At 43.1% G+C, this 25,968-nt stretch overlaps 2 protein-coding genes across 3 annotated transcripts in view; one reads left to right on the plus strand and one right to left on the minus strand.

The window, feature by feature from the left end:
- The first annotated feature begins 424 nt into the window (after positions 1–424).
- On the plus strand, positions 425–15,478 carry IGSF10 (immunoglobulin superfamily member 10). The gene is made up of 6 exons (XM_052804685.1): positions 425–702; positions 2,642–2,771; positions 4,718–5,108; positions 5,836–10,224; positions 10,846–11,746; positions 12,689–15,478. Exons 1-6 carry the CDS (start codon positions 425–427, stop codon positions 14,595–14,597), a joined length of 7,998 nt encoding a protein of 2,665 aa, XP_052660645.1. The 3' UTR covers positions 14,598–15,478.
- Positions 15,479–17,203: 1,725 nt separating this feature from the next.
- MED12L (mediator complex subunit 12L) overlaps positions 17,204–25,968 on the minus strand; it is a 155,850-nt gene continuing 147,085 nt past the window's right edge. For both annotated transcript variants that reach the window (XM_052803046.1, XM_052803045.1), the window contains 5 exons: positions 25,506–25,726; positions 23,515–23,671; positions 22,545–22,628; positions 18,403–18,484; positions 17,204–17,944 (listed from right to left, as the gene is read on the minus strand). In XM_052803046.1, coding sequence (XP_052659006.1) covers positions 17,892–17,944; positions 18,403–18,484; positions 22,545–22,628; positions 23,515–23,671; positions 25,506–25,726 — 597 coding nt within the window. In that variant the 3' untranslated portion in view covers positions 17,204–17,891. The remainder of the gene's footprint in view (positions 17,945–18,402; positions 18,485–22,544; positions 22,629–23,514; positions 23,672–25,505; positions 25,727–25,968) is intronic.

The raw sequence follows: 25,968 nt of genomic DNA on the forward strand, positions 1-25,968 counted from the left end.
ACCGCGGGGCGGCTCGGCGCGCGGGCTTTGAAATTAGTTAATTTTGCTTGGGATAATTACTGGCAAGGAAGGAGCTGACGTGTTCCTTCCCGAGCATAAATTGCTAGCAGATTTATAGCCGCTCCGCATAACCGGAGTCGCGGTGTAACGGCAGCCAAAGACGACAGTTTCCACGTTTGCTTCCTTCAGAAATTAAAACTTTACCTGTAAGCAACAACTCGGGGCGCATCGCACTAAGACGAAGAAATTGTGGGGCTGTTTCTTTAAAATGACAAACATTTTAGAACATTACACAGATACAAGTACTGAGGGGAAAACCAACAGTTTTGGGTCTGGTTTGCGGGTTGGTTTTTCTTTCCAGTTACAAAGTTGTTCTTGTTCTCACAGCGTAAAACTGAGCAACTCGGCACGGATGTCACTATAAATGCTTGCGTGTTTTGTTTTCCTTGTAGGAATCTGCCCGTTTGCTTTTGCTGTGAAGGGCGGTAGCGTAGTATTTTCCTGCAGGATGAAGGCAATCCGTGGAGGCAGACCCCCGTGGCTGGGGACCCTCCTCGCTCTCTGCCTGGCCGCCCTCCCCGGCGGCATCGCCTGTCCCAGGCTCTGCGCCTGCTATGTCCCCACCGAGGTGCACTGCACGTTCCGGTACTTCACAGCCATCCCACCACACATCCCTCCAAATGTGGAGCGCATCAACCTGGGGTACGTTTAATGAGATTTTAAATATTCTGACCAGTTACCTTTCAACACTTTGCAAAGCAATAATGAAGAGTTTCCAGATTTAGGGCTAAAAACTAACCAAAGCAATAAATAAACATTAAGAGCTTAATGTTCTGCAGTGTTCAGAAGCGGTTGCAGTCACAGCTAGCAAAGCCTAAGACCACCAGCACTAAGTGGAAGTTTGGGGGATGTATCACAGGGCATGTGAGAACTGCAGAAAGTTTTGAACTTAAGGGAATTCTTTTATATTACCTAAACATTTTGCATCTGTAACACGGAAGGAGTCTGAACTAGAGAGAATTCTTTCCGGGAAAAGATAGTTCAGAGCTCAGACAGCGGGCTGGAAAATTAGTATGTGTATTAAAATATTCAGAGACTTTGCCGTGACTTTAGAATGTCACACAATGCTAGTATCTATGCTTTTATCTGTCGAGTTTATAGGAAATAATACTCGTCTGAGCATTTCAGCCTCCAAAATGGTTCTGTTCTGTGAGTGGTTAAAAGGAACAGGGAATGGATTATACTCAGACTTGGCTGGCCCATTAACGCAGCTTCCAGCAAGTGTCCTTTGTCATACAATCAAATGACAAGACCCATCAGCAATATTTGACTGATCCTTGCATCAGTTTTGATACGCATAACCTTTGAATCATCGATATATGTATGCAGAAAATATAAAAGGAAGTTTTCACTGAAGTCTTCCCCCTCATCTGCCTTCTGCTTCCGGGCAACAGATCCAGATCCCAGCTCCTGTCTGCCCTTTCCTTCCATTGATTTTGTCAATGTTGTCCCAAAGTGCTGTATATGGAGTCTTACAATTAAGTACCAGTACTTTTAGAGGACTGTGGGTTACCTGAGGTGTGGGACATGTGTTTGAAATACATCAATTACCACTACAGAAAGGCCATCTATCTGACTGGTGAATTAATCCAACTTGTCACCACAGGGCGTAGGAGGTGTGACTGCACCATGAGAAGACTCCCTGCATTAGCTAATCAGGTCATGCAAGTGTGATAGCAGTCACGAAGTCAAAGGCATCGCAGAGTAGGTACTCAGTGTTTGCAAGGCTTACACACCACCTACTAATTCTGGGATAGCGTAGCATCGCCACTGTCAATACCTGCGCTGGCCAGACTTAGAGATGACCGATGGTCAAACCTCCTAGAGTAGTGCAGCTGTCACATAAAGGGTGCTCTCTTTCATTTTTGGTTCCCTGTTTAAATCCAGCCTAGACTATCCATACTGTATGTATGCTCATGGAAATCAGGGGAGGCTGAGGCTACATCTGCATTAACAAGTAGTGTGCACCATTGAACACCTGTGGAGTGGAACTAAAACTCAAGAGGTACAACTGGAAAGGGCGGACAGCATAGTCCAGCCAAGGACCAGGGAGGGACTGCAAGACACTCTGCAGAACCCACCTGCACCATAGGCTAGGCACAGCCGTCGTTGTTCAGGTCCCAGGAGGAAGGGCTCACCCCAGTACCCTTGGTTTTACCTAGTTCTCAGTGGGCAGCAAAGGAGGCTCTCTTTTGTTCATGGACCCTCCGTGATACTGCAGTGTCGGGAAAGCCCTCGATGGAAAGAGGCAGCAACGTATCACCAACCTCTGCCATTACAGGAGCTCCTTGCTCTTCTGCACTGAAGCCCAAACCTGGCATTCTTGTCTGCACATTTTTGCAGTTACTTTCCCTATCCACTGTGAATACACTCTTCAAAAGGCTGCCCTGGAAAAGTTACCAAATTTTGGGCTAACGTGAAGGAATGACTTAAAATTTCATCTTAGCAACCAGAAGTGCTATCTACCTTTATGCATTTCCAAAGACTTGTTCTTTTGTTTTGGTTTTGTTTGTTTGTTGTAAAACTTGTGAAGTTTAGCTGTCTGACTAAACCCAGGTCTGGGATGAAATGTTTGTTACAGTTACAACAGCTTGCTTAAACTGACGGAAACAGATTTTTCTGGCCTGGAGAAACTGGAGTTACTGATGCTGCACAGCAATGAGATAAATACAATCCCTGATAAGGTGTTCAGTGATTTATGTTCATTACAGGTAAGAACTAAATGACCTAATCTTAATTAGGAGATGACTTAATCTTAATTTTTGTTATGACTTTTAAGCAATCTGCAGTTACACTGATAAATGGAAGCAGACCAGTGGTCTGTACCATTTTGGTTTCCTGTTTCTTATTGTATCCACGTGAAAGACGAGGGCCTTCAAGATCCAGTATCCTAATGGGAAATGTCTTTCCTTCGCAGGTGGGCATTCAGGTACAGGTTAAAGAGCATGATGAACATATTGGTAGATATCTGTCAGCAATATCTTAATGGGCAACTGCAGCTGAAACTCTCTTTCACACGAGAGAGAAAGGCTGCAGAGCTCCAAGTACTGCATCTGTGGTAGGAAACTTGTCTTCAGTTAATTTGTTAGTCAATTTCTGTATTTTTTTTTTTGAGGATTGTTTTCCATCCAGATTTGCCTTTCCCTTCAGTACAGTATAGTCCTGTCTCTTTCTATCCTTCATTAAAAAAAATGCTCCTACTGAACAGAAACTGAACATGTTACATATAAACATTTTAATGCTTTAAAAAAACTACAGTTCGTTGGTTTTATAATTTTATATATATTTGTGGAATTTTAAAATGTAGTGTTTGATGCCTGTTTTGTTCTTTAACTGAAATATTACCTATTTATAAAATACTATGTATATTTACATACATTGTAAAAAGTATTATACTATTATTTACATAGTAAATGTACAGTGTCATACAGGGATTCTGGAGCTATCTCCGTATCTCACTGTGCCATGCAGATATTCAATACATAACGAAGTACTTACATGATTATTTAGGAACAACCATTCCCAAGTAATTTGATGTACAGGTAGCACTTATTCTCCAGTTAAATTTCCACCTAGAGCTGTTATTAACTGCTACAGAGAAATAATAATGTTGTAGCTGTGATGAACTAAGAACATGAGAAACCTGAACTGTTCAGACAGAAAACATGGCATTGGCTCAGTTGCTGGTTTTAGAGGATTAGGGCGCTGGGGACGGGAGGGGAAAGGCAGAAACCAGACAAGCTTTGGAGCATACAGATCTTCAGGTTTCATTAACCCTCATAAAGGGTAGTTCTGTGCCTGAAAGCTTGCTTGTTAACTCCTTGCAAGTGACTTAATAAAATAAGCTTTATGGAGTCCTATAGGCTTTTCCTCCCTTATCAACAAGCAGGATGGCAACACATACAGATAGTTTTAATGGAATTATATTTGGCAAATAAAATAAACTTGCATGTTATTGTGGTTTTGTACTATTTTTCCTCATTAATATTCAAAATACAGAATTCATGACCATAACAGTATAATTCTAACAGGAAAAGTAACAACAAAAAGGGTGTCTTGGGTACCATATTTAATACTTTAGCAATATGCCACATTTGTTCATCTCATAGTTACGAATTTGACTTTTAACCTGTCAGCAACAAAATGGCACCTGAGAGTTGAGGTTTGGCAAGTACGCATCTCACATGACCCAAATCCTGAAACTGGGAACACACTTAGCAGTTCTGTTGGTTAAACATCAAACAAAATAGACCGTTGCATGCATTTTTATAGTTGTAACACTGGCTGGAACGAAAATCACTACCACAATTTACGGTCAAATTCTGCTTACCCTTTTCATAAGTGTGGTTTAATTGAGATCTTTTTGAGTGAGAAATAAGCATTGCTTTATTTTATTTTTAATCACTGCGTTTTGTAAATGTGTCTGCAGAAGTGTCACCCTGATGGACTGTTGGAACAAGAAAGCATCCTTGTAGTCCTGCAACTAACATTGCATTTAAAAATAATTCATCCTACTAAGTTTTTTTCAATCACTCGCATTACTGATCTGGTGAAGTACTTTCACTTCACAGAGTAACCATCAATCAAAATTTGTTAGGAGTCTTATAACAATATAACATGGGTTAATATTATACACTTGTTACTTTTTCATCAACAGGTCTTAAAAATGAGTTATAACAAGGTCAGAGTACTTCAGCAGGATGTTTTTTATGGTCTGAAGAGCTTGGTACGGTTGCATATGGACCACAATAAAATTGAATTTATAAATCCCAATGTTTTCTATGGACTCACATCACTGAGGTTGGTCCACTTGGAAGGAAATCTACTTAAGCAGCTTCATCCAGATACTTTTGTCACCTTGCGCTATAGCCGAATATTTAAAATATCCTTCGTGAAGCACATATATTTGTCTGACAACGTGTTGACTTCACTACCACAAGAACTGTTTTCCTACACGTCTGAGCTGGAGAGCATTTACCTTCATGGAAACCCATGGTCCTGTGATTGCAGTCTACAGTGGTTTGCAGAATGGGCAAAAGAGAGACCAGGTGAGCCGAAGGCTTTGTTTATGCTTTTTAATCATGTTATAGCATCTTATTCTTTCTGATAAAGGTAATTGTTCTTTATTTATTTATTTATTATCCCAGAAAAGACTGGAAGACAGGGGTTTTGTAGGTGCATGTAATTGGGATAAACAGATTAATACCATTCAGTTTCCCAGATTAAATTAATCTAGTGGTCTTAACCCATTCCCAAGTGCAGCTTTCCTTAACGGAACATTTTCCTTGGCCAGTCTGAAGCTTCTGTGCACCAGGAGAATCCACAGGGAACAAGGAAGCTAATTTTTATGTAACTGGCAAGAGCGAAGGCCACATTGTACTCGATTCTTTGAAAAAGAAATAAGGAACGGGACTTGAGGACTTTCTCTGTTGCTGCCCTGAGTAGAGGTTGCACATGATAGCGTAATGTTAGCCCCAGACTGCTAGAGCCTGTGTCTCTCAGGACAAAGCTAAGGCCATGTACCACAGCAGAGCCCTCCTGGCACGGTGTAAAACCACTGGGATGGAAGGGCACCACACTGAGCTGCAACAGTCCTTGAGCAGTTTCATCAGAGAAAATTCATAGTTTTTCTTAGGGTAATTTAGCTTTTCATAGGTTACTTTAAGATAAACTTTGTTAATATGTTATTCAAGAGACAACTTGCTGGTAGCTATATGTCTTTTTTAATACTAAAAATTGTATCACAAAAGCTTACTGCATTTTTCTTCCCTTCAGATGTTATAAAGTGCAAAAAAGACAGAAGTTCCGGTGGTCAGCAATGCCCAGTTTGTACTAGTCCCAAAAATCATAACGGGAAAAGCTTTCTGGATATTCCTTCTGCATCTTTAACCTGCACTAAGCCAGCCATACATGACTCCCTGAAATTTAAAAACCTCACAGTGCCAGATGATGGGGATTTCAGTTCCGTATCTCCCAAGGACTTCATAGCTCCTATAGGATCCATGGTTTTGAACATGACTGACCAAGCAGGAAGTCGAGGTAACTTGGTTTGCACCATCCAAAAACCTAAAGAAATGTCTCCCATCTCATTCAACAAAGATGGCAACAGTACAGTACTCAAAACATCATTCTCGGCATTTCTTGTGTGTGGCATTGATTATGAACATATTCAGCAGCTGTGGAGCATACTGGCACTGTACAGTAATTCCCCCTTAAAACTGGAAAGGAATGTCCTAGCAACTAACATGCCTTTTATTAGTTACAAATATAAACAAATCTACTCTGAAAAAGATGAAATTTTTACCAATATAGAGACTGAACTGAGAGCTGAACCGTCGTGGTTAATGCAAAGCAAAGTGGCATTACAGCTAGACAGGACAGCAACCACACTTAACACATTGCACATCCAGTACTTTACGGATGCTCAGATTATTTTGCCCAGTACTGACAAAAAACAGGTGAGAAATAACTGGACCATCATCTCCAGGGACAACAAAACACAAACAGAGCACACTGTTTTAGTCGGGGGGACCGTAGAACTAGAGTGCCAAGCAATTGGAGAACCAGCTCCTGCAATAGAGTGGATATTGGCCGATGGGAGCAAAGTTAGAGCTCCTTATATCAGTGAGGATGGAAGAATCATAGTAGTTAAAACTGGAACATTCACGTTACGGACAGCTGATACTTTTGACACTGGGCTTTACCACTGCATAGGCACAAATTACAACGATGCAGATACTCTCACATTTAGGATTACTGTGGTCGATCCCTACGTGGAACACAACAGTGTAAATGGAGCCCAACGTTCTACATTTGTTGGCAGCACACTTTACCTTCCCTGTACATCCACGGCTGTTCCAGATGCTGCCATTAGTTGGGTGTTACCTGAGCATGCAATTCTTCATCATTCTGTAAGAAACAAACATATTTTTGACAATGGTACCTTGAGAATACAAGGAGTAACAGAGCGAGACAGTGGCTACTTTCAATGTGTTGCAGCCAACCAGTATGGTGTTGATCTTTTGGTTTTCCAAGTGCTAGTTAGAAAGGCCAAAACCACTCTAAAGAAAAAGCATGTAGATGTGGGAGAATGGGAGGAGGGTGATGGCTCTGGTAATGCAATGCTGGCCTCTGCTACAACACAGAAACAGCCTTTAGCTACTCTGGCTACCCTGACAGCTAATCAGGAATCTGCTGCCTCGGCATCCAGAAATCGGGTCGCACAGAGTGCACACAAAAGGAACAGCTACGGGAAGATGACTTACAGGCACTACAGGGACAAAATAAGCAGGCAGTTTAGAGGACACAGAAGACAGTTTGTTTCCTCAGCCAGGAGAGTCGATCCACAGCGCTGGGCAGCCTTGTTGGAAAAAACAAAGAGGAACTCGATATTGATAGAAAAACGAGGAGAAGTTGCAACAAAACCACCTATTCAAGTCCGTAAGTTCTCAGAAGTACCTGAGCATGAGGAGGAAACATCTGGTGATCTTGTATCTCCAGAAGAAGAATTCACGATGCCACTAACAGAGACAGCCACTGTATCTACTCTGGGGAGAGCAATGGAAAGCGTGATAACTGCAGGGCCTGAGACAACTGCAAGTAACACTCCTGCTAGGACAACCTCTCTCCTGGTTGCAGAGGCAGTAACTCCCCTACCCTCTCCTTTCTCACAGTCTGCGTCGTCTGACAGCAGAAGGCGACAAACATATCTAACACCTACAAACTCATGGGAAAGATCTGATTTAAGTCAAATATCAGCAAATGGTATTAAACAATCAGCTATATCAAATGGAGCAAGTAGAACATCTACACTCTTCCCTACTGGGCAAAGGTCAGTATATTCTGGGCAAAGTAATAACCAGCATTTAAAATCTGTATCTATGACACCCATGACAGATGTTACAGACACCAGCAAGTCTGTAACTTCCCAAAATGCAACAGACAAGCTACATGTTTTTACTGAGTCTATTGATAAGATTTCCACCAAAACAGATCACCAGATATCTGTAGTGACTGTCAGTGAACCAAGTCCTGAATTTGGTCACATTTATTTTCATAGTACTCAGAAACAAGTAACTCCTAAGCCACCATTGGCTTCAACTATCATTACTCATCAGCAAATTCAGATTATTCAGGACGTTACAACTCACACACCCCAGGCCCAGCAGCAATATGGAAGACGAAGGAAAATTTCTGGTAGGAGACAAATTGTTAGACCAGGACGTATTCCAAGTATGAAAGAGCACAGATACAGTTTTGGGAGGCCAGGATCTGTAAGAGGAAGTACAACTGTGACTGCAGATGTTCAACTGAATATGAAATATGTATCAAATTTACCAACCTTAAATAATTCAAGCAGCTCCATCAACCCACTTAGCCCAGAAGCACCTCTGTCCTCCCCCTCTACCATGAATATGCCATTGGAGCACCCAGTGGGTACTCATCAAAAGACAGCATTCCTCAGGGAAGAGGAAAGTGAACCTAGTGCAAGGCAAAAAGCTACAACAACAGTCACACCTTTCATTACAAAGGGCACCCAAGACAATCCTCAATGGAAATTAGAGAGCAGTGCTCCATTTCAGACAAATGCTGATATCCAACCTTTTAGCATCAGACTACCAACAATGGGAATCCACACAGCTCATATTGCTACAGAAATTACACATACCATAAGCACTAAGACATCTTCCATCCTTGAATCGGTCTCACCCAGCATTAAGCCTAGAACCTCACCAAAAAATTCCCAAAGAGGAAAAATTACTTGGGAACATCTCTTTGGAAATGGTACACAAAAAGTGGTTCTGAAGAAGCTACCAAAACAACGGACAGATAGATTTCCATCAACAGAGGTATCGACCATGCTTCCTAAAACTATGGCAGCATTATCTACGTCCAAAATATCTCCTTTGCACTGTACACCTATTTCAACAGGTGGGAATCACAGCAGTGGTTTCCTGTCTTTAAACAAACCCATTCATTATGGCAATGGTAAGTCAGAAGAACATCTTCCCACTGCAAAACCGCATTCTTACTCTAATCTTGCAACTAGTGCAACTGAAGAAATGGATGTAACAAGTCTGAAGCCAACAGTTACACCTATTAGTACTCCTCAAAGTGACACCAAAAGTAAAATATTCAGAGTGGGAAGAAAGAGAGGTCAGAGAAGGAAGAGGCCCCCTAAAACACCTACTTCACAAAGCCTGACTGCCGACCGCAGCATTGCAGCGATTCCCTCAGTGAATACAGCCATGCCTGTCATGACAACAGTTAAATCGGGAACTACGCCTACAAGTTTTATGCTTGCAAAACCTCTCTCTGAGAGTGCAAGCGCAGTCTCGGTGACAGAAGTGCCAGCACTGTGGATCCTTAACGCACCAGCGGTACCTCAGCACGTGCCCACAGCAGCCACACAGACATCAGGGACCCCTGTCACACGGAGGAACATCCAGTCAGCCACGTTACCACCCGACAGTCGTACTGCTCAGAGCCCCGCCATGCCAATCCAACCTTCCAGCACCACAAGCGCACGACCTGCCACAGTCTGTGCAACGTCTGGGTCAGAACCGGCTCAGCAAACCAAAGCCACCACCGCAACGGCAGGTGAAAACTCACGCCTGAAAACGGAACAGAGGGTTATCCAAGAAAACCACGTAGCCCAGCCTACAGTCCCAGCCAGAACCGAGTCAAGTGCTCCTGCTGCAAACACAGACATCACTCCTCGCAGCACTCAGCATCCCACCCCACTGCCAGCCCCAACAGCAGCCGTGCCGCCTGCACGTACTGCGAGAACCACCTCGCCTCTGGGGGCAGGAATCAAATTCTGGCAGAAGCCCTTTGCTGAAGTCACAGAGAGAGGCAACACATTAACTGTCAATACACTGACCACACTGAAGTCATCACAGATTGTGACTCCGCGTGCTCCTCTGTGGGGAAGGGACAAGGACAGTTCTGTCAAAGGCTGGTCTGAAAAGAGACAAGGTCAAGAAACTATCACCACCAATCCTGTAGCCTTGGAGTCTTTAAGTAGAAATCATTTTGCAAAGCCCAGAATAATTGGAGGAAGATTAGCTGCTTTTACCGTGCTAGCTAATTCAGATGCTTTTATTCCTTGTGAAGCTACTGGTAACCCTCGTCCAACAATACAGTGGACCAAGATATTGTCAGGTAAGCTTGATAAACCTCTCTAGAATTTACCTTCCATTATAGTCTTGTCATTTGGCAGATGTTTTGTGTGCCGAACTCAAGTATTGCTTCATTTAGTAGTACCGTGAAATACTAGTGAAAAGCTGAGCTTGGAAACTGTGAAAAAGAAAGATATCCCAGCACACTTGGAGTGTCTTACTGCTAATTATGAAACTGTTCTCTAGGGAAATAATAATAAAAAGAAATACATGATCTATATTTAACGATAATTCTGTGCTTATTGTGGGAAGATTTCAATATTTATTGTATGTTACCTGCTATTTCAGAACAGTGAGACGAGTGAAAAGAAAAATCTGTCTGTGGTAACAAACCATCAAATCAAAGCTATGCCAAAATATTTCTGAATATGCAAAGCCCCATCTGCTTTATCCAAACTTTGTCTCTAGTGAGGACTAAGCTTTGTTTTTACTTTAAAGCTTTGTCACTGTATATGCAAAGTACTGTTATTTCTCTCTTACACTAGCGTCTTGGTTATTTGGGCAAAGTAGATCAGGACAGGGAAAGTGTTTTCAGGGACTGAGTAAAAAGAAACAGAAGAGAGAGATTCTGACATGCTGTGCTGTTGTCCCCTTGCTTCTGTAGGGACCGATGCTCTAGGAGGCCGAGGTGACAGCAGATGGATGGTGTTTGCCAACGGCACGCTCTCCATCACCCGGGCAAGCTTGGAGGACCGTGGGCAGTACCTGTGCACCGCGGCCAACCCGCATGGCACAGCACGGCTCCTGGTCACCTTGTCGGTAGTGGCCTACCCACCCCGCATCACTGGTGGAAGGTGGCAGCTCCTCACCGCTCACTCCGGAAAGCCCGTGGCAGTGAAGTGCAGAGCTGAGGGCAGGCCTCCTCCCACCATCTCGTGGGTTCTAGCAAATAAAACACACATCTCCGACTCTTCCGCAGGAAATAACAAAGTTCATGTGGAACCAGACGGCACTCTAATTATCAAGGAAGTCACTGTTTACGACAGGGGCCTCTACACGTGCATGGCTAAAAACCCAGCGGGCACTGACACGCTGGTTGTAAAACTGCAGGTCATTGCGGCACCTCCCACTATTCTGGAAGAGAAGAGGCAACGTGTTGAAGGATTGACGGGGGAAAACCTGAAGCTCCCTTGCACCGTGAAAGGGAATCCTCAGCCCACTGTCCACTGGGTCCTCTTTGATGGCACAGTGGTGAAACCTCTGCAGTTTGTAAACGCAAAGCTGTTCCTGTTCTCCAACGGTACCCTCCACCTCAGCAACATCGCCCCTGCTGACAGCGGGAATTACGAGTGCATAGCCACAAGCTCGACTGGCTCGGAAAGGAGGGTGGTGAGCCTCGTGGTGGAACACAGAGATACGCTTCCAAAAATAGCTACCGCCTCTCAAGAAATGACTCAGTTGAATTTTGGGGATAAGTTGCTTCTGAACTGCACAGCAACTGGGGAGCCAAAGCCCAGGATCATCTGGAGGTTACCCTCCAAGGCAGTTGTTGACCAGTGGCACAGGTAGTAGTCTTTTTTTTTCCCCCACCTCTTTGAAACTTCAAACGCTGTCTTCTCTGGTGCTTGCATAAGAGACTGTTACATCACTAAAACAAAACATTGTAAACTAAATACACTTTTAAATGTTTAACAGTGGTGAAACATCTGTGATGATGGCTTGTTATTATACATCTACTAACCCATCACATCAATTGTCACAAGTGGGTGAGGTCTTACCAAAATGGATACAAGTCGTATTTGAATTAAGAAACTGACGTTAATCATGCATTGGCTGAATTTTGTCATTTTATAGGAGGAAAAGTTATAAGAGATTTGTGAAGTAGAACTGAGGAGGAAGAGGCTTCGGTAGTCTCTGCCGAGTCTACCTTTGAGGGTCTCCCCCCACCAGTAACACTTCACCTTCGCTTTGGGAGAGACAGTCCCAGATCAGGATGTTCCTAGCAAGCTCATGAGAACTCACAGCTGGGCTGAGGAGGGAGATCCAGGTCTGTGCCCTGCTGCAGGAAAGGCAGCTAGAGAGTAATCACTTGGTGCCAAGTGTTGTTCTGGACAACATGTAGCAGCACTGCCAGCTACCCCTGGCCAGGGGCAAGTGCCACGGGTTATCGGCAAGGAGGAGCATGAGGGAGAGGAGGAGATGCTAGCGGGATGAGGGACATAAGGTTCAACAGGCTCATTTGTTCACAGAACAGTTTTCAGCAAGGCAGAGGCAGCTTTGTGCACCGACAGAGTCAGCGAGCACGTGCACATCCACATAACAACAAAAGTGGCAACACATCAGTTATAACCCACTGGGTAGGCGAGTGATGTGGACACGGTGCCTTTGGAGAGAACTTCTGTATCGCATCGTGTTGTTAATACTGTCCGTCACTTTCAATACTCAGTATTCACATCCAGCATTCTGTTCCATAATTCTTTTCCTCTTTCTCCCTCCCCTGCCAACAGAATGGGAAGTCGAATCCATGTCTACCCTAACGGATCCTTGGTTATTGAGGCAGTTACTGAAAAGGATGCAGGTGACTATTTGTGTGTTGCAAGAAACAAAATTGGAGATGATCTGATACTGATGAAAGTCAGCATCACAATGAAACCAGCCAAGATTGACCAGAAACAGCATTTCAAGAAACTGGTGCCATACGGAAAAGATTTCAGAGTGGACTGCAAGGCGTCTGGGTCACCTGCACCAGAAATATCCTGGAGCTTGCCAGATGGTACGGTGATCAATAATGCGATGCTGGCAGATGACAGTGGACACAGGTCTCGCAGATACATCCTCTTTGACAATGGAACTCTGTATCTCAACAAAGTGGGAGTAACAGAAGGAGGAGATTATACCTGCTACGCTGAAAACACACTGGGAAGAGATGAAATGAAGATACGCATCACAGTCGTCATGGCAGCCCCTCAGATAAAGCACAATTACAAGACATACGTTAAAGTGAAAGCTGGAGGTACAGCATTACTGGACTGTGAAGCTGTTGGAGAACCCAAGCCAAAAATATTCTGGTTGCTACCTTCCAGTGACATGATCTCCTCGTCAACAGCCAGACACTTCCTGCACGCCAATGGTTCTCTATCAGTCAGTCAAGTCAAACTGTTAGATGCTGGGGAGTATATGTGTGTTGCTCGTAATCCTGGAGGGGATGATACAAAATTGTATAAACTGGATGTTGTTGCTAAACCACCTATCATAAATGGTTTATATGCGAACAAAACAATCATGAAAGTGACAGCAGTGAGGCATTCAAAGAAACAAATTGACTGTAGGGCAGAAGGGACACCTCCCCCTCAGATTATGTGGATCATGCCTGATAATATTTTCCTAACAGCTCCATATTACGGGAGCAGGATTGTAGTACACAAAAATGGGACACTTGAGATTCGGAATATAAGGCCTTCTGACACAGCAGAGTTTATCTGTGTGGCACGTAATGATGGGGGAGAGAGTATGTTGGTGGTGCAGCTGGAGGTATTAGAAATGCTAAGGCGACCGATATTTAAAAATCCATTCAATGAAAAAATAACAGCCAAGCCTGGGAAAACCACCACCTTGAATTGTTCTGTGGATGGAAACCCTCCACCTGACATCAGCTGGATGTTGCCTAATGGCACATGGTTTTCCAGTGGCATCAAGACTTCCCAGTTTCTCACAGGAAGCAACGGTACCCTTACCATCTATAATCCTGATGGAGGCAAAGCAGGAAAGTATCGCTGTGCTGCTAGGAACAAAGTTGGCTACATTGAAAAGCTGATCATCTTGGAGGTTGGCCAGAAGCCCAATATTCTCACTCATCCAACGGGGCCAGTGAAGGGCATTAGCGGGGAGTCATTATCGCTTCACTGCCTGTCTGATGGGAGTCCCAAACCAAATACAGTGTGGACTCTGCCAGGTGGCTACGTGCTGGATCGACCGCAGATCAACTGGAAATACATTCTGCTGGAAAACGGTACTTTGGTTATACGAGAAGCCACCATTCACGACAGAGGAAATTACGTGTGTAAGGCCCACAACAATGCTGGAGACTCCTCCATAACTGTTCCTGTTGTTATTGTAGCCTATCCCCCGAGGATTACGAACAGACCACCGCAGACCATACACACGATGCCTGGTGCAGCACTTCAGCTCCACTGCATAGCACTGGGAATACCAAAACCAGAAATTACCTGGGAATTACCTGACCACTCAGTACTCCCTACAGGTCACCAAAGCCGAGCAGCTGGGAGTGAACTGCTTCACCCCCCGGGGACATTAGTCATCCAGAATCCCCAACCCTCAGATTCTGGCGCGTACAAGTGCACAGCGAAGAACCATCTTGGCAGCGATTTCACAGTAACATATGTTCACGTCATTTGAAGTAAGAAATACAGCATGAATGACTGTTAACAAAGTCTACAGCTGGACTGAGTTCATTCTTGGAGTAAGTTTAATCAAAGGCAGCCATAGGCGTCTAAGTGCCTAAATACATTTACAGCATTCAATCTGCAATGACCATGCAAAAAAAGTGAGGAAGAACTTGGGGAAAATTAGATCTAGCATTATTACCTAACATTGGTTCTTTCAGTGATTAAATGCATTTAAATTAAAACAAAGTTAAGGCACTTTTGCTCTGCCAGCAAACATTTAGAGTATCAAATAAAATTACTTTCTGGAAATGTACCTAGAGATCTCCAGTAAAGGATAGACTTCTTCGTATTAGTTTAACATTGTCCACTTTGTATGACTATCATGAGCATGGATCACATAAAGCAAGAGTATCTGAGAACCAAAGAGCAGATTTTACTGTGATGCAGATTACCTTCTTAATATGTTTGACTATTTAGTATTTTTTTAATAAATATTCAATGATGAAACAAGTAGTGAAGTATTTTTAATAATACAGCTCTGTTTCAGACAGTCTTTTTTGCAGAACCTTGGGATGATAACATCCAGAACAACTTTGTTCTCATTTTTAAACGAGAGTAACCTCTGTTTAGTGCTGTTTAGCAAAAGTGTACAGACCGTGTGTATAATTTGGTATAATTTTCCTATCGTCACAAAAGCATTTTTTAAAGACTTCTCACTAGAAAACAATTGTCTCAATTTGCATATAAATTTAGAATTCTGATTTCTCAATTCAGCAGATGGGTCTAAGAAGCAACCTTCTGTACATAAGGGAAAAATGCCTTCACAATGGTAGGAAGTGGTCACCCACACATTTTACATTAATGAATCACAGATTGGACTGGTCAAATAAATCTTTAGAAGACTAAGCCAGTAACTAAAGCTCAGCGTTTCTTATTTTCTTCCTAAGAGAGAGATTAATGTCAGGACTGAGGGGTCAAAATACATGCAATGCAGCCTTTCCCCTTAAATTTGGAAATTGGGGACCTATCTGTCTCCTGGAAGAAATGGCACTGTCCCTACAGTCCCAGCTTGTCCCACAGCCGCAGCGCCCAGCACTGCCTGATGCCGCTGGAGCGGACCAGAGACGGCATGGCTGAAGCCAGGGCTGTTGGAAGGGAGCGGTCTCTTCGTCCATTACAGAAAGTCTGACGGATGTATGAAGGGTTCAGTGTAACCGTCCCCTGCCTCATGAACAATCCTGCTCTTTACATCATCTAAAATAATTAAAAAATCCAAGAACGGTAACACGTCTCTTTTGGGCCTGTAAGATACCGCAGTGAACCTCCTCAGTCCTGATGTGACAGCAGCACCTGAACTGCATGCAGTAACATCTCTCGGCAGCAGCTGATTAGCACACAAGACGCTCGTCAGTGAGAAAGTATTCGAGTGCCAAGAGCTAAATGCAGATTCTACCTCATTTAACCATATCACAATCAACCTGGGGAATTTTAAATTTTTTTTTATTGAAGACTATAACCTCAGCTTGGATTGCTTTTGTGCTGGTTTGATCACTTCCTGACATCAACCACATACAGTTTGCTGTGCACTTGTTCTCTCCTTCCACAGTGCTGATGGAGTTGTAGCCACAAAGTGGTTGGATTACATGAATCTCACTGGTTAATATCTGTAATAGCTTTAGCTACTATGAAGAACAGTCAATCTCCTTAAAAAATCCTGAACAGAAATAATTTTAACATGAGTAAGACTTACCTGACTATTGTAAAAGCCAATCAAAATCTACTTTTCTACAGATTTCCGTGTAGCGAGTGTTATTTCATGAGCTGGCTGTACTGCCTCCCAAGTCCTCTGAAGCTTGCACAGTGCAGTCTTCCCCCTTCCCCACAGAACACCTGACTAGGATACCACCTATAAACTCTTTGTATGGTAAATTAAGCAAATTGAGTTAATACAAAACAGGGGAAAGACATTCCTATGTATATTTTAAATGCCCTGCATGTTCCACTTTCAAAATTAATGGATTAAAAAAAAAAAACCAAACATATAGACTAACTCCTAAATTACATAAAATAGTAATAAATTTATTCTGTTCTTTTCAACTCTAATACGAGCAAAATTATGATGTATTTGTACAGGTTTGAATAATAACGATTTGTTTGTGGCAATTTTGTTTTATCATTTACTTGTGGTTTTGCACTCAGCCAATAATACATAATGCCTGACACCACTGAAACTCACCCAGCAATCAAGACTCAAACCTGGAATTTTAAATACTTACCATACAACATTGGTAGCAGACACAGGTAACAGGAATAACTCACTTCAGGCGGCTTCAGTATGACAAGCTGTCAGCTACAGAACCGCTGAAACCACAGAAAGGACTTTAGTGGCTTTTCCACCCTCACTTTGTGAAAGCTGGTACGAGGTCTGTTAGTGAAGGCATCAAGTGAGACACGGAGATTCGTTTCCTGGGAGGCTCTACCAGGACCCGGAGATTTCCCTACGTGAGCGGAGCAAAACCCGCCTTGACCGTTCAATCCTCGTTACTGTGTCGTGCACTCCATTAGAATTGATCACCAGTGAGCTTTATATTAAAAAGACCAAATATGAAACACTGCTACTTCTAGTAGGTTTATTAACATTACATTGTGGCTTTTAATATAAACTTTAAGAAGTTCTAATACAAGCAATAAACCCACTTCAGCACCTTCTTACCACAATAAGAGCAAGAGAAAATTGGTACTTTAAACAAAGAACTTTATAAAGTGCATATGAAAATTGCAGTCAAATAAACACAATTTAAATTGATGCTCGTTCTACCAAGAAAGAAAGAGGTGAACATTTTAATGAACAAATTAACTTTTATGCCAAAATCGGAAGTGCCTTTCAGTTCAGTAGTTTGGTCCAGTGCAGTTCTTTAAAAAAAAACAACACAAACCAACAAAAAACAGAAACAAGAATAAAAAAAACAAAAGAAGTGTTTCCCACAAATAAATAAATCCAGCATTCTTTGTCCCCTTTAAAAGTAACAGGACCTAAAAAGCACCAAATTCATAAAATCTGCAATAACATTCTTCAAATAGGCCCACAAGTCCATACATTTAAATCTAGTTAAATGCAAAAAAAAAATCCGCAAACCCAAAAAACCCACCTTGTTACATACTCACATCAACTGCAGCACAAAAAATAATTATTGAAATAATAAGAAAATTAAAGACTGCTTTCTAGCAATAACTAGTGCATTGAATTTTGAATGTTCTGTTCTTCAGTGCAAACGTAACATGACGCCTCCCTTCCATCTCTGATTCAGAAGTGTGAAGGATGCCCGTACTGGTTCACTCCTTGTTGTGGCTGGTTACCTGGTTGATAAAGCAAAGGGAAGTGTTTGTGCCTCGTGACTGTACTCTACAGAAATACAGAAGAATACCTGTATTTCATGCAGTGGTAGCAAGCAACAGTCAATACATTTCCTTATATACCTAGCGCATGCAAGAGGTGCTGATTTCCTCGGGGACTTTGCCTGCAGTAGGACTAAAGAAGTGAGGGGAGAAAACACACAGCAAACTGTAACTGGGCCACCAGCTCCAGTCCTGTGGGTGCCTCGGGCTTCTCTGGAGACCAACAGAAATCCGTGGGACACACTAGCACCAGAACTTTGGTATTGCATCACTACTGGGTTGGGTAACCAGTTGTCAGTAGGAAAATTACTTACATGTATATATGGCAGTATTTAAATAGGCAGAACATCTCCAGAAAGAGAATTCCATATTCAAATATACATCTATATTTATGTACAGCTATGCACACACATGCTTACTAGAGAGCTGCTTCTGGAGCTGCCTGACCAGCGCTGCTGTCTGTTGTTGCTGCTGTGTCTGTTGTAAGCCTTGCCTTGGAAACTGCAAAAGAAACATGCAAGATGAAAGAAATATGCACAGCACAAGTGCCACGTCAGGTAACTGCAGAAATGTTCAGCTTGTGCTGCCCTGTCAGCTCGTGCTGCCCTGTCAGCTCTGGCAGAGCAGGTGGAGGGCGACAGCAGAAGGCAGGCGTGCCTCCTCAGTGGGTCCTGACCGGATTTTAACAGCGCAGTAAGGACACATGGAGCACGCTTAGAACTTACAGAACTTTTGTTCTCTTCGTTCCCTGAAATCTTACACATTCCCAGATGTGTTACAGGTATCACATGTGTCCAGCTAGACACAAGGGACAGAGTCAGTCTCTGTCTTTTCTACCTCTGGAGAGGCCAGTATTCATCTTGCAAGTCACTCTAAGCAGCTCTGCTGTCTGCATTGTTCAAAGACAAGGCAAATCCAAACTGCAAATCAAAATTAACAGCCTTTTTAGCATTTTTAAACACTTACATGTTGTTGAAGCATAAATCAAAAGAAGCTTCTAGGAAAGTATTTTTCCCAGGGCAATGGCACTTCAGACAGAGAAGGCTAAGCACAAAGCACAGGTTGTTCACTGCGCTGCACACCTGCTGCAGGGTGATAGCTGCACACTCAATTCTTGGCTCCAGTGGAACGGCAGGCAGATCAGTGCCCAGCCAACTGGGCCAACTCCTCCATGGAGCAAAATAATCACCATTCTGATCCTCACCCGAAGCCCACAGCGGTCGAGACAAGGCCCTTCCAGTCCATGGCACTAAGCACAAGGGGATTAGACACAAAAAGCTTCCAGACAAATCTGCTGTTAATGAATTAAATCATTACCTCAATCACTTTGAAAGTACTCATGGTGTAAATGCATTCACTTTCACAAATTTGCACCCTATTTATACTTGCATCAAAGCAGAATTTAGTCTTTAACTGGTCCGTCTGACGGCATGCATTATTCCCTAGCTAGCTGACCCATAAAGTCTATTTTTCAAGTAAGGATGGGTAGGAGAACAAGCACCGCTTTGCTTTCCACACTTCTGGCTGTCATTCAGAAAAAAAAAAATCATTCTTTTAACAACTTTTATTGATCATCTACCTCTGTGTCAGAGTACTGAATACATCGCACACCGCGCTACTGAATTACGACAGACAGACCTGACACAGACCGTCTGCGTGTGTACTGTTGGGATGGACACCTCCGGTGCCAAAGGTCTGCATGTACAAGAAGCACTTCTTCCCTTGGAAAACGCGTCACCCGTATGAAAGAAAAACGTCTGTGCACCAGCTGTCTCAGACTCCCAAGGACAGAGAGCTGACGGCACAACTCCCTCATACTTACCTACTCCTGGGAGGGATATCATCATGAATGAGGTACTGCTATGCTAGCAAGCACAAACCAAACCAAGGCTTCACCATTTACTGTCTGTCTTATCCTCAGGGCCTCTAAGCTCTCTAGATCTGTTTCCTAAGCCCCGGAACTTTCCTTCTCACTAGATTTGATGAAAATGCATGTGCTTCTAATTAAGTGATTTTTTTGTGCTTCTGCACAAGGACACACAATACACCTGACCAGTTTGAAAACCTGATGTGCTGAATAAAAATGGAGTTATTCAATACTCTAATAACATCATACATGCTACAGAAAACGCCCATGCTTTGTTTCAGTGAAACCTTTTGCTTACTGAAGGGAGTTTCAGTGTTTTACAAGACTTCAGCATCTTCTCCCTTTCTGAAACCAAATCCTTTACTTAAAATACATTGTGTAATCTTCTGGCTAACAGTCCTTAGTAAATGCTGAGATTAGTCAAAATCATTAACCACACCAGGGTTTCTTGGGGACACGAAACCAACACACAGAAAGCTTTCTGCTGTGCTAAGTGCTGGAAGAGGAGCCTGCAGCCCCACAGGTGCTCTGTCTCTGTGACAGTCTCTCACACACAGTTTGTTCATGATATAAACACTATTAAGAAAAACTCAAAAATGGATGAAAACTATATTTCAATATATATCAGATAAACGTCTTTCATTTATCCTTACTCTTGCACTTACAAGCTGCTTCCGAGTTTCTCTATCAGATCACATTGATTAATGCTTTTAAACTCGGAAGCTAGCAATTTCAGCATTACTGTATTTTCTCCATTTTTCTATAGCAAACTTTTCTAGTTATCCTCATCTACCTTACGTATGTCTGGAAAAACTGCCCAAATGCAGGAAACAAGCATAATGAGATTGTAAATTCAGTGGACGTGTCCATAAAAATTAGGTGGTAGTGATAGTGATTTGGTAAAATCATTCATTAAACTATAAAGGCTCCAATTCAGCATACAGGAATGTCTCAAAAGTAATTTTGTTTGTGCAGTTGTCTTCATGCAGCTCTGGTTTACAACCAACGATTTAATTTAAAAGGATCTTCAAACAATAAAACCCATTTCTTCCCCAGCCTGTTAGCAGTACAACCTAAAAATCAAAGGCCCGAGGTCACTAACAGTGACCTGTGACACGACTTCAGGCAGGGACTGGACTTTGGCAGTGGTGGAGCTGCCAGCGTCCCCAGCTGACGCCAGAGGGAGCGGAGGGAGCGCGGATGCTCGCACAAACACAGCACAAGCACGGCAACGTGGAGAAATGCCAACCATCAGCACCTTACGTTTCCAAGTGAAGGCTTTTCTTAGTGTTACAGCAAAAACTAGTTCCACAAGTAGCCTCAATTGTATACGTTATCCTGCTTTCACTTCAAAATATTACAAAGACAGAAAAATGCACCAATTTATATGCATCACCAGCAACTACAGATTTCTCATCAAGTTTAAGTTTTTAAAGTTAGCAAGGGCTATTCATTATTACTATGATATATTAATTAGGATAACACTCATAAAAATGCATAGCACAGCAAGCATAAACAGGAATAAACTGCAGCAGTAAGGTGTTAATTTACCTCAGCCTGCTGCTCTGGGACTACTAAATGGCATCTTTAGACCCCCAGAAAAAAAGACCCCTGACTTTTCAGTAGGGCTTAGAGCACATGGTTCTATATCAGATTTTCAAAATAGTCATTTATTTATGCTGCACTAGGAATGAGACTGAGGGTGACTTTAAAGCATCACATTGTTTTCCCCCTCTGAATTGACACAAAGAGATTTAAGGCCGTCCGGGCAGTCTCATTTTACTTGTGATGGAAAAGAGATGTACAGAATTAGAAAAGCAGCAGTACCCAATTTTTAACTATATCACCAAGTAATTCTCAAAAGAACTGCTATGGGTGGTTATTTACATTCTTTGGGATATTAACCATTAGTTTTAAATCAATACTGCTAGGTGCAACTTCAAAAAGATGTGTTGAAATGAAGCATTTGAACTTTTCCTACACACACGCAAATCTTTTTTCAGGCAAAACGATGTGTCATTGTTGGCCCAACTTTGGTATCAGTTTTGACTGAACTGGTGAATGAACCATGAAAGCGCAGGAGGCAGCGCGCACTCCAGTCCTAGAAGGAGGATCTTTGAACAGCAAACTCAAATGCGCTGCTGCAGAGGCACTGGGGCTTGAGCAGGGCAGTGCACGAGCCCTCCTTGCCAAGGCCTGCGTTCAAAGCTGCACTTGCCTCCCCATCAGAGGTCAGCAGGCGAGGTCACCTCCAGCAACACCTCAGTGCACGCATAACCCACCTCTTGCCACGTTTTGGCAAGATGGACACAGTTACACAGTCTTCTGTGGACAGATGCAATTTTCCTCTGCCTACAGTCGGAGCCAGCCAGGAGCCACCTGGATGCACTAGCCAGCTGTTGAGCCCCAGCTAATACACTGCTACCACAGCTGCAGCCTGCGGCCAGCTCAGGACGCAGGCAAAACGAGCCTGTCGCCACCGGCACCGGGCACATGCTCATACGGCACTCAGAGAGCGGAGGTACCGCACTGCAGGCACCACGGCGGCAGCACCAGCAGGCAGACGGTGACACGAGAAAGCTTACGCAAACCCTCTCCCCAGGCTGCCACGCTGCCCATCTGCGCAAGGGACAAAACCCGCTCTGTCACTACCCTCACACCGCCCCACAGTATCTGGCAGTCGCCTCTGCTTACCAAAGGCTGCTGCGGTTGCACGGGCTGGAGACCAAGTGCCTGCTGCTGCCCTGGCTGCTGCCCCTGCTGCTGCTGCTGCTGCAACTGAAAGAAGATGAGCATTGAAACAACAGCGACACGACATGCACACTGCCTCAGGGAATGACTACGAGCCAAGCAGTGTGGCTTTTCATGACTGATTTCCAGCATAGGAGCTGGGCTCGCTTACAGCATTGGTTAGTGAAGGCCCCGCTGGGAAGATAAGCCTCACAGCTCTCCACTTTCATCATCAGCCACACCAAGGCTGGCAAGGAGCATTGTTAATAAACAAAAAAATACTCAAAAGCTGGTATATTTAGTTCACTACACCATCAAAATATTTAGATAAAATACATTATCATTCGACAAGAACTGGCACAGAGAGCTACTGCATTAAAATGAAAACATGAAAATACTTCCAACCATCAAAGGGCCACGGGAAGGATTTTTAATGTCATTTACTTATTTACTTCCCCTGTGCAAAGCCCTACATATTTAGCCGATAAACTGATACTTACCTCCAAATTAAAAATATATCATCAAATCAGAATACAGGAAATAGGCCAGACAGGCAGCAAGCCCTTTGATTTAATTCTGGTATACATTCATTATAAGGGCAGATAGGGGAGAGCACAACCACTGCTTTTGTCTCAGCACATTCAGCTAGGCTGTTCTCAAATCTACCTTCTCCAGAGGCATTCTACAATCTTGAAAAATGAAAGTACTGAATTTTACATGTATGTCCAAAGCTCTCTTCTCGAAGTCCCAAATGTAAACAATTAATTATTGCACTCGAGTAAAAGCAGTTCGGATTTATAGCACCAGGCTCTGCTGCTTTAGACTTGAAGACACGTGCAAGCGAGCGCGTAACACCATCACCCGATACGGTGATGTTTACGCTCCCTTCCTGCACTGAAACATCCCTGGCCTCTAGTGCAGCCGAGTCCCTCACCTGGAAGAGTCTCTGCTGCCGCATCTGCTGCTGTCTCGGTCTCATTGGCTCCGGAGGCAGCTGTACTGAGTTTAGGGTCGGATGAGGACCTGTGGTCGATGCACTGTCCAGTCCTCCTCCAACCAGTGAATTTGGCTGCAAAGGCTGATGGCTCAAACTGATTGGGGAAAAAAAAATAACAGATTGTACTTCATTTACAGCCAGAGCACAAGTTAGTCTAGGAGTACTCAACTATAAGCTGCGACATTAGACTTCCATAGATTTAAAAGACGTTTACATTTTACAGGAAGAACATATTTCCAAATATGAATGCTTTGAAAAATATTCCATAATAGAAGCTGTACCATACTATTGCCCAGTAACTGATGTAAGTAATCATGTGTTCCTCTAAACAAGAGCAGATCCAAGCATTCAACTCTTGCTTTATTAGGAAGAGTGATGAGCTTCTACATTTCAAGCAATAACTCCACATAAGCACTAAAATGTTCTCCAGACCAAAACATCTCATAGTTACATTACCATGAATTTAAAACTGATTATAAAGACTTTTTACTTTCTAAAATACTGAGAAAACACACCAAGCAAGAAATACCTTCTTAGGATGTTATGGGAGAAATTAACGTTGACGAAGCAGAAAGATATACATGGGGAAAACATGTTAGCTAGCTTGTAATTCAGCTTCGGTGTTTAAAACTCAGTAAAGACAAGGCAATTCAGGTTAGCAGATTTATTCCTAATGCAAGGCACCCTGTAGGTTTTCGTACAAGGCTGTCAATCAAGTCAAGGCCAAACTTTTTGAAGAGGTGCAAACATACCCAGAATTGAGCATACTCTTAAGATACCCAGGCTTGCAAGAATTTAAAAGTTAAGGAACCAGTGGATATTGCAGAATATATGGTAACATTCACAATTCCAGAAATACTGATTTCATCAAATTAGAGCTGAAGCAGAGAAAGAAGTATACATCTACTTGGTAACAGAGCTCATCAGGGGTACTCCAGGATAAATTACATGGGATCAGCGAGACAGGACTGAAGCTCTGCTGACAGGCCAGACCACCTTGCAATGACTGACATCTACACACTGCTGTACGCTTTCAATGAATCTGCAACCTGCACACAGGGAGAGCGCTGCACTGCACAGATACTCCGTCATAGCTACAGCTGGACAGTGCGTACAGGGGCAGACCTTGCAAATAGTTCCCCCTCCACCCCAGCTCCCTCTTTAATTCGAGCCTGTGTTTTTTTGGGAGTCACTCTACTGAACATATCTATTTAAAGTGGAAATTAAGAGTGGCAAAATTTATGATTCAGCGAAGAGCAGAGCTGGACTGTTAGTTGGATTATGCTAGACTGTTAGAAAAAAAATCTGATTCAAGACTGTCATTGGAAACTCCAGTTTTCCACTCTGCTTACTCTGTAACACTGCCTTTTATGGATTTCTTTCCTGCTTCATTTGCCTTCTGTTTCATGACATTTCTTTACCAATTAAATTTTCCTGTTTCTCATAGGCAGTGCAACTCAGCTGTACTTCCAAACTGAAGTCAATTTAGTCTATTCAGGCTTAAGCAAAATTCATTTGTCTATTGAGAGCTAAACTACCAAGTTGGTCTTGTGTTTTCTTGACTACAGACTCTTTGGTAAACCTGGAATATTTATTGTTTAATACCACACACGTGTTTACATAATATGGTACCATGTCTGCATGTGTAGTGAAATAGGATCCAACTGCCATCTTTAAATGAATTTTTATGTTCTACAAACACAGAGGACAACTAGGCTACAACATGTGCCAAGACCAACTTAAAATAAAAATTAAACAAGGGAAAAACCAGGGAAATTGGAGAGAAAGACATATTTATTGCTAATTAGACCCAGCGCTAACCTCATTTTGATTAATATGCTTTATTTTAAATAAAGCTTTAGACCTCTAATCAAAGTTGCCATTAAAATCCTGCAATGTTACCAGCTATAAGAACTGCAGAGGCTCACCGCTGAGTGCCTGTCAAAGGCTGGATGTATGCAGCAGCCTGCTGTTGAATATATCCGCTGGGCTGCTGTTGTATCTGCCGCAGCCTCTCCATCAGCGTGGGGCTGGAATGAGCTGCTGTGTATGCTCGGGGGGTGTAGCTGGGGGAAAGCACTATGCCACCAGGCTGCTGCTGCTGCAAAGGCATCTGAGTGCTGTACATCGTGTATCCATGAGGCATGCTCTGCGGGGAAAACGGACAGAAGAGTAACTTCACCAGGCCCGGATTTAACTTAGCTTAACTATAAGAGGAAGAGATGGCCTTTATCGAAGAGCCAAAGCCTGGATAACCAGAGGCAAGTCAGTGAGACGCAGTGCTGTACCCACGCACCGGTCTGTGAGCCCCCCACGCTGGCTGTACCCCACTTCTGTTTGCGGGTTCAAGCAGCCGCAACGTGGTCGCACACAGCGGGATGGAACTTGCAC

The sequence above is a fragment of the Harpia harpyja genome, chromosome 12 (assembly GCF_026419915.1).
Source record: "Harpia harpyja isolate bHarHar1 chromosome 12, bHarHar1 primary haplotype, whole genome shotgun sequence".
NCBI classification, from domain to species: Eukaryota; Metazoa; Chordata; class Aves; order Accipitriformes; family Accipitridae; genus Harpia; species Harpia harpyja.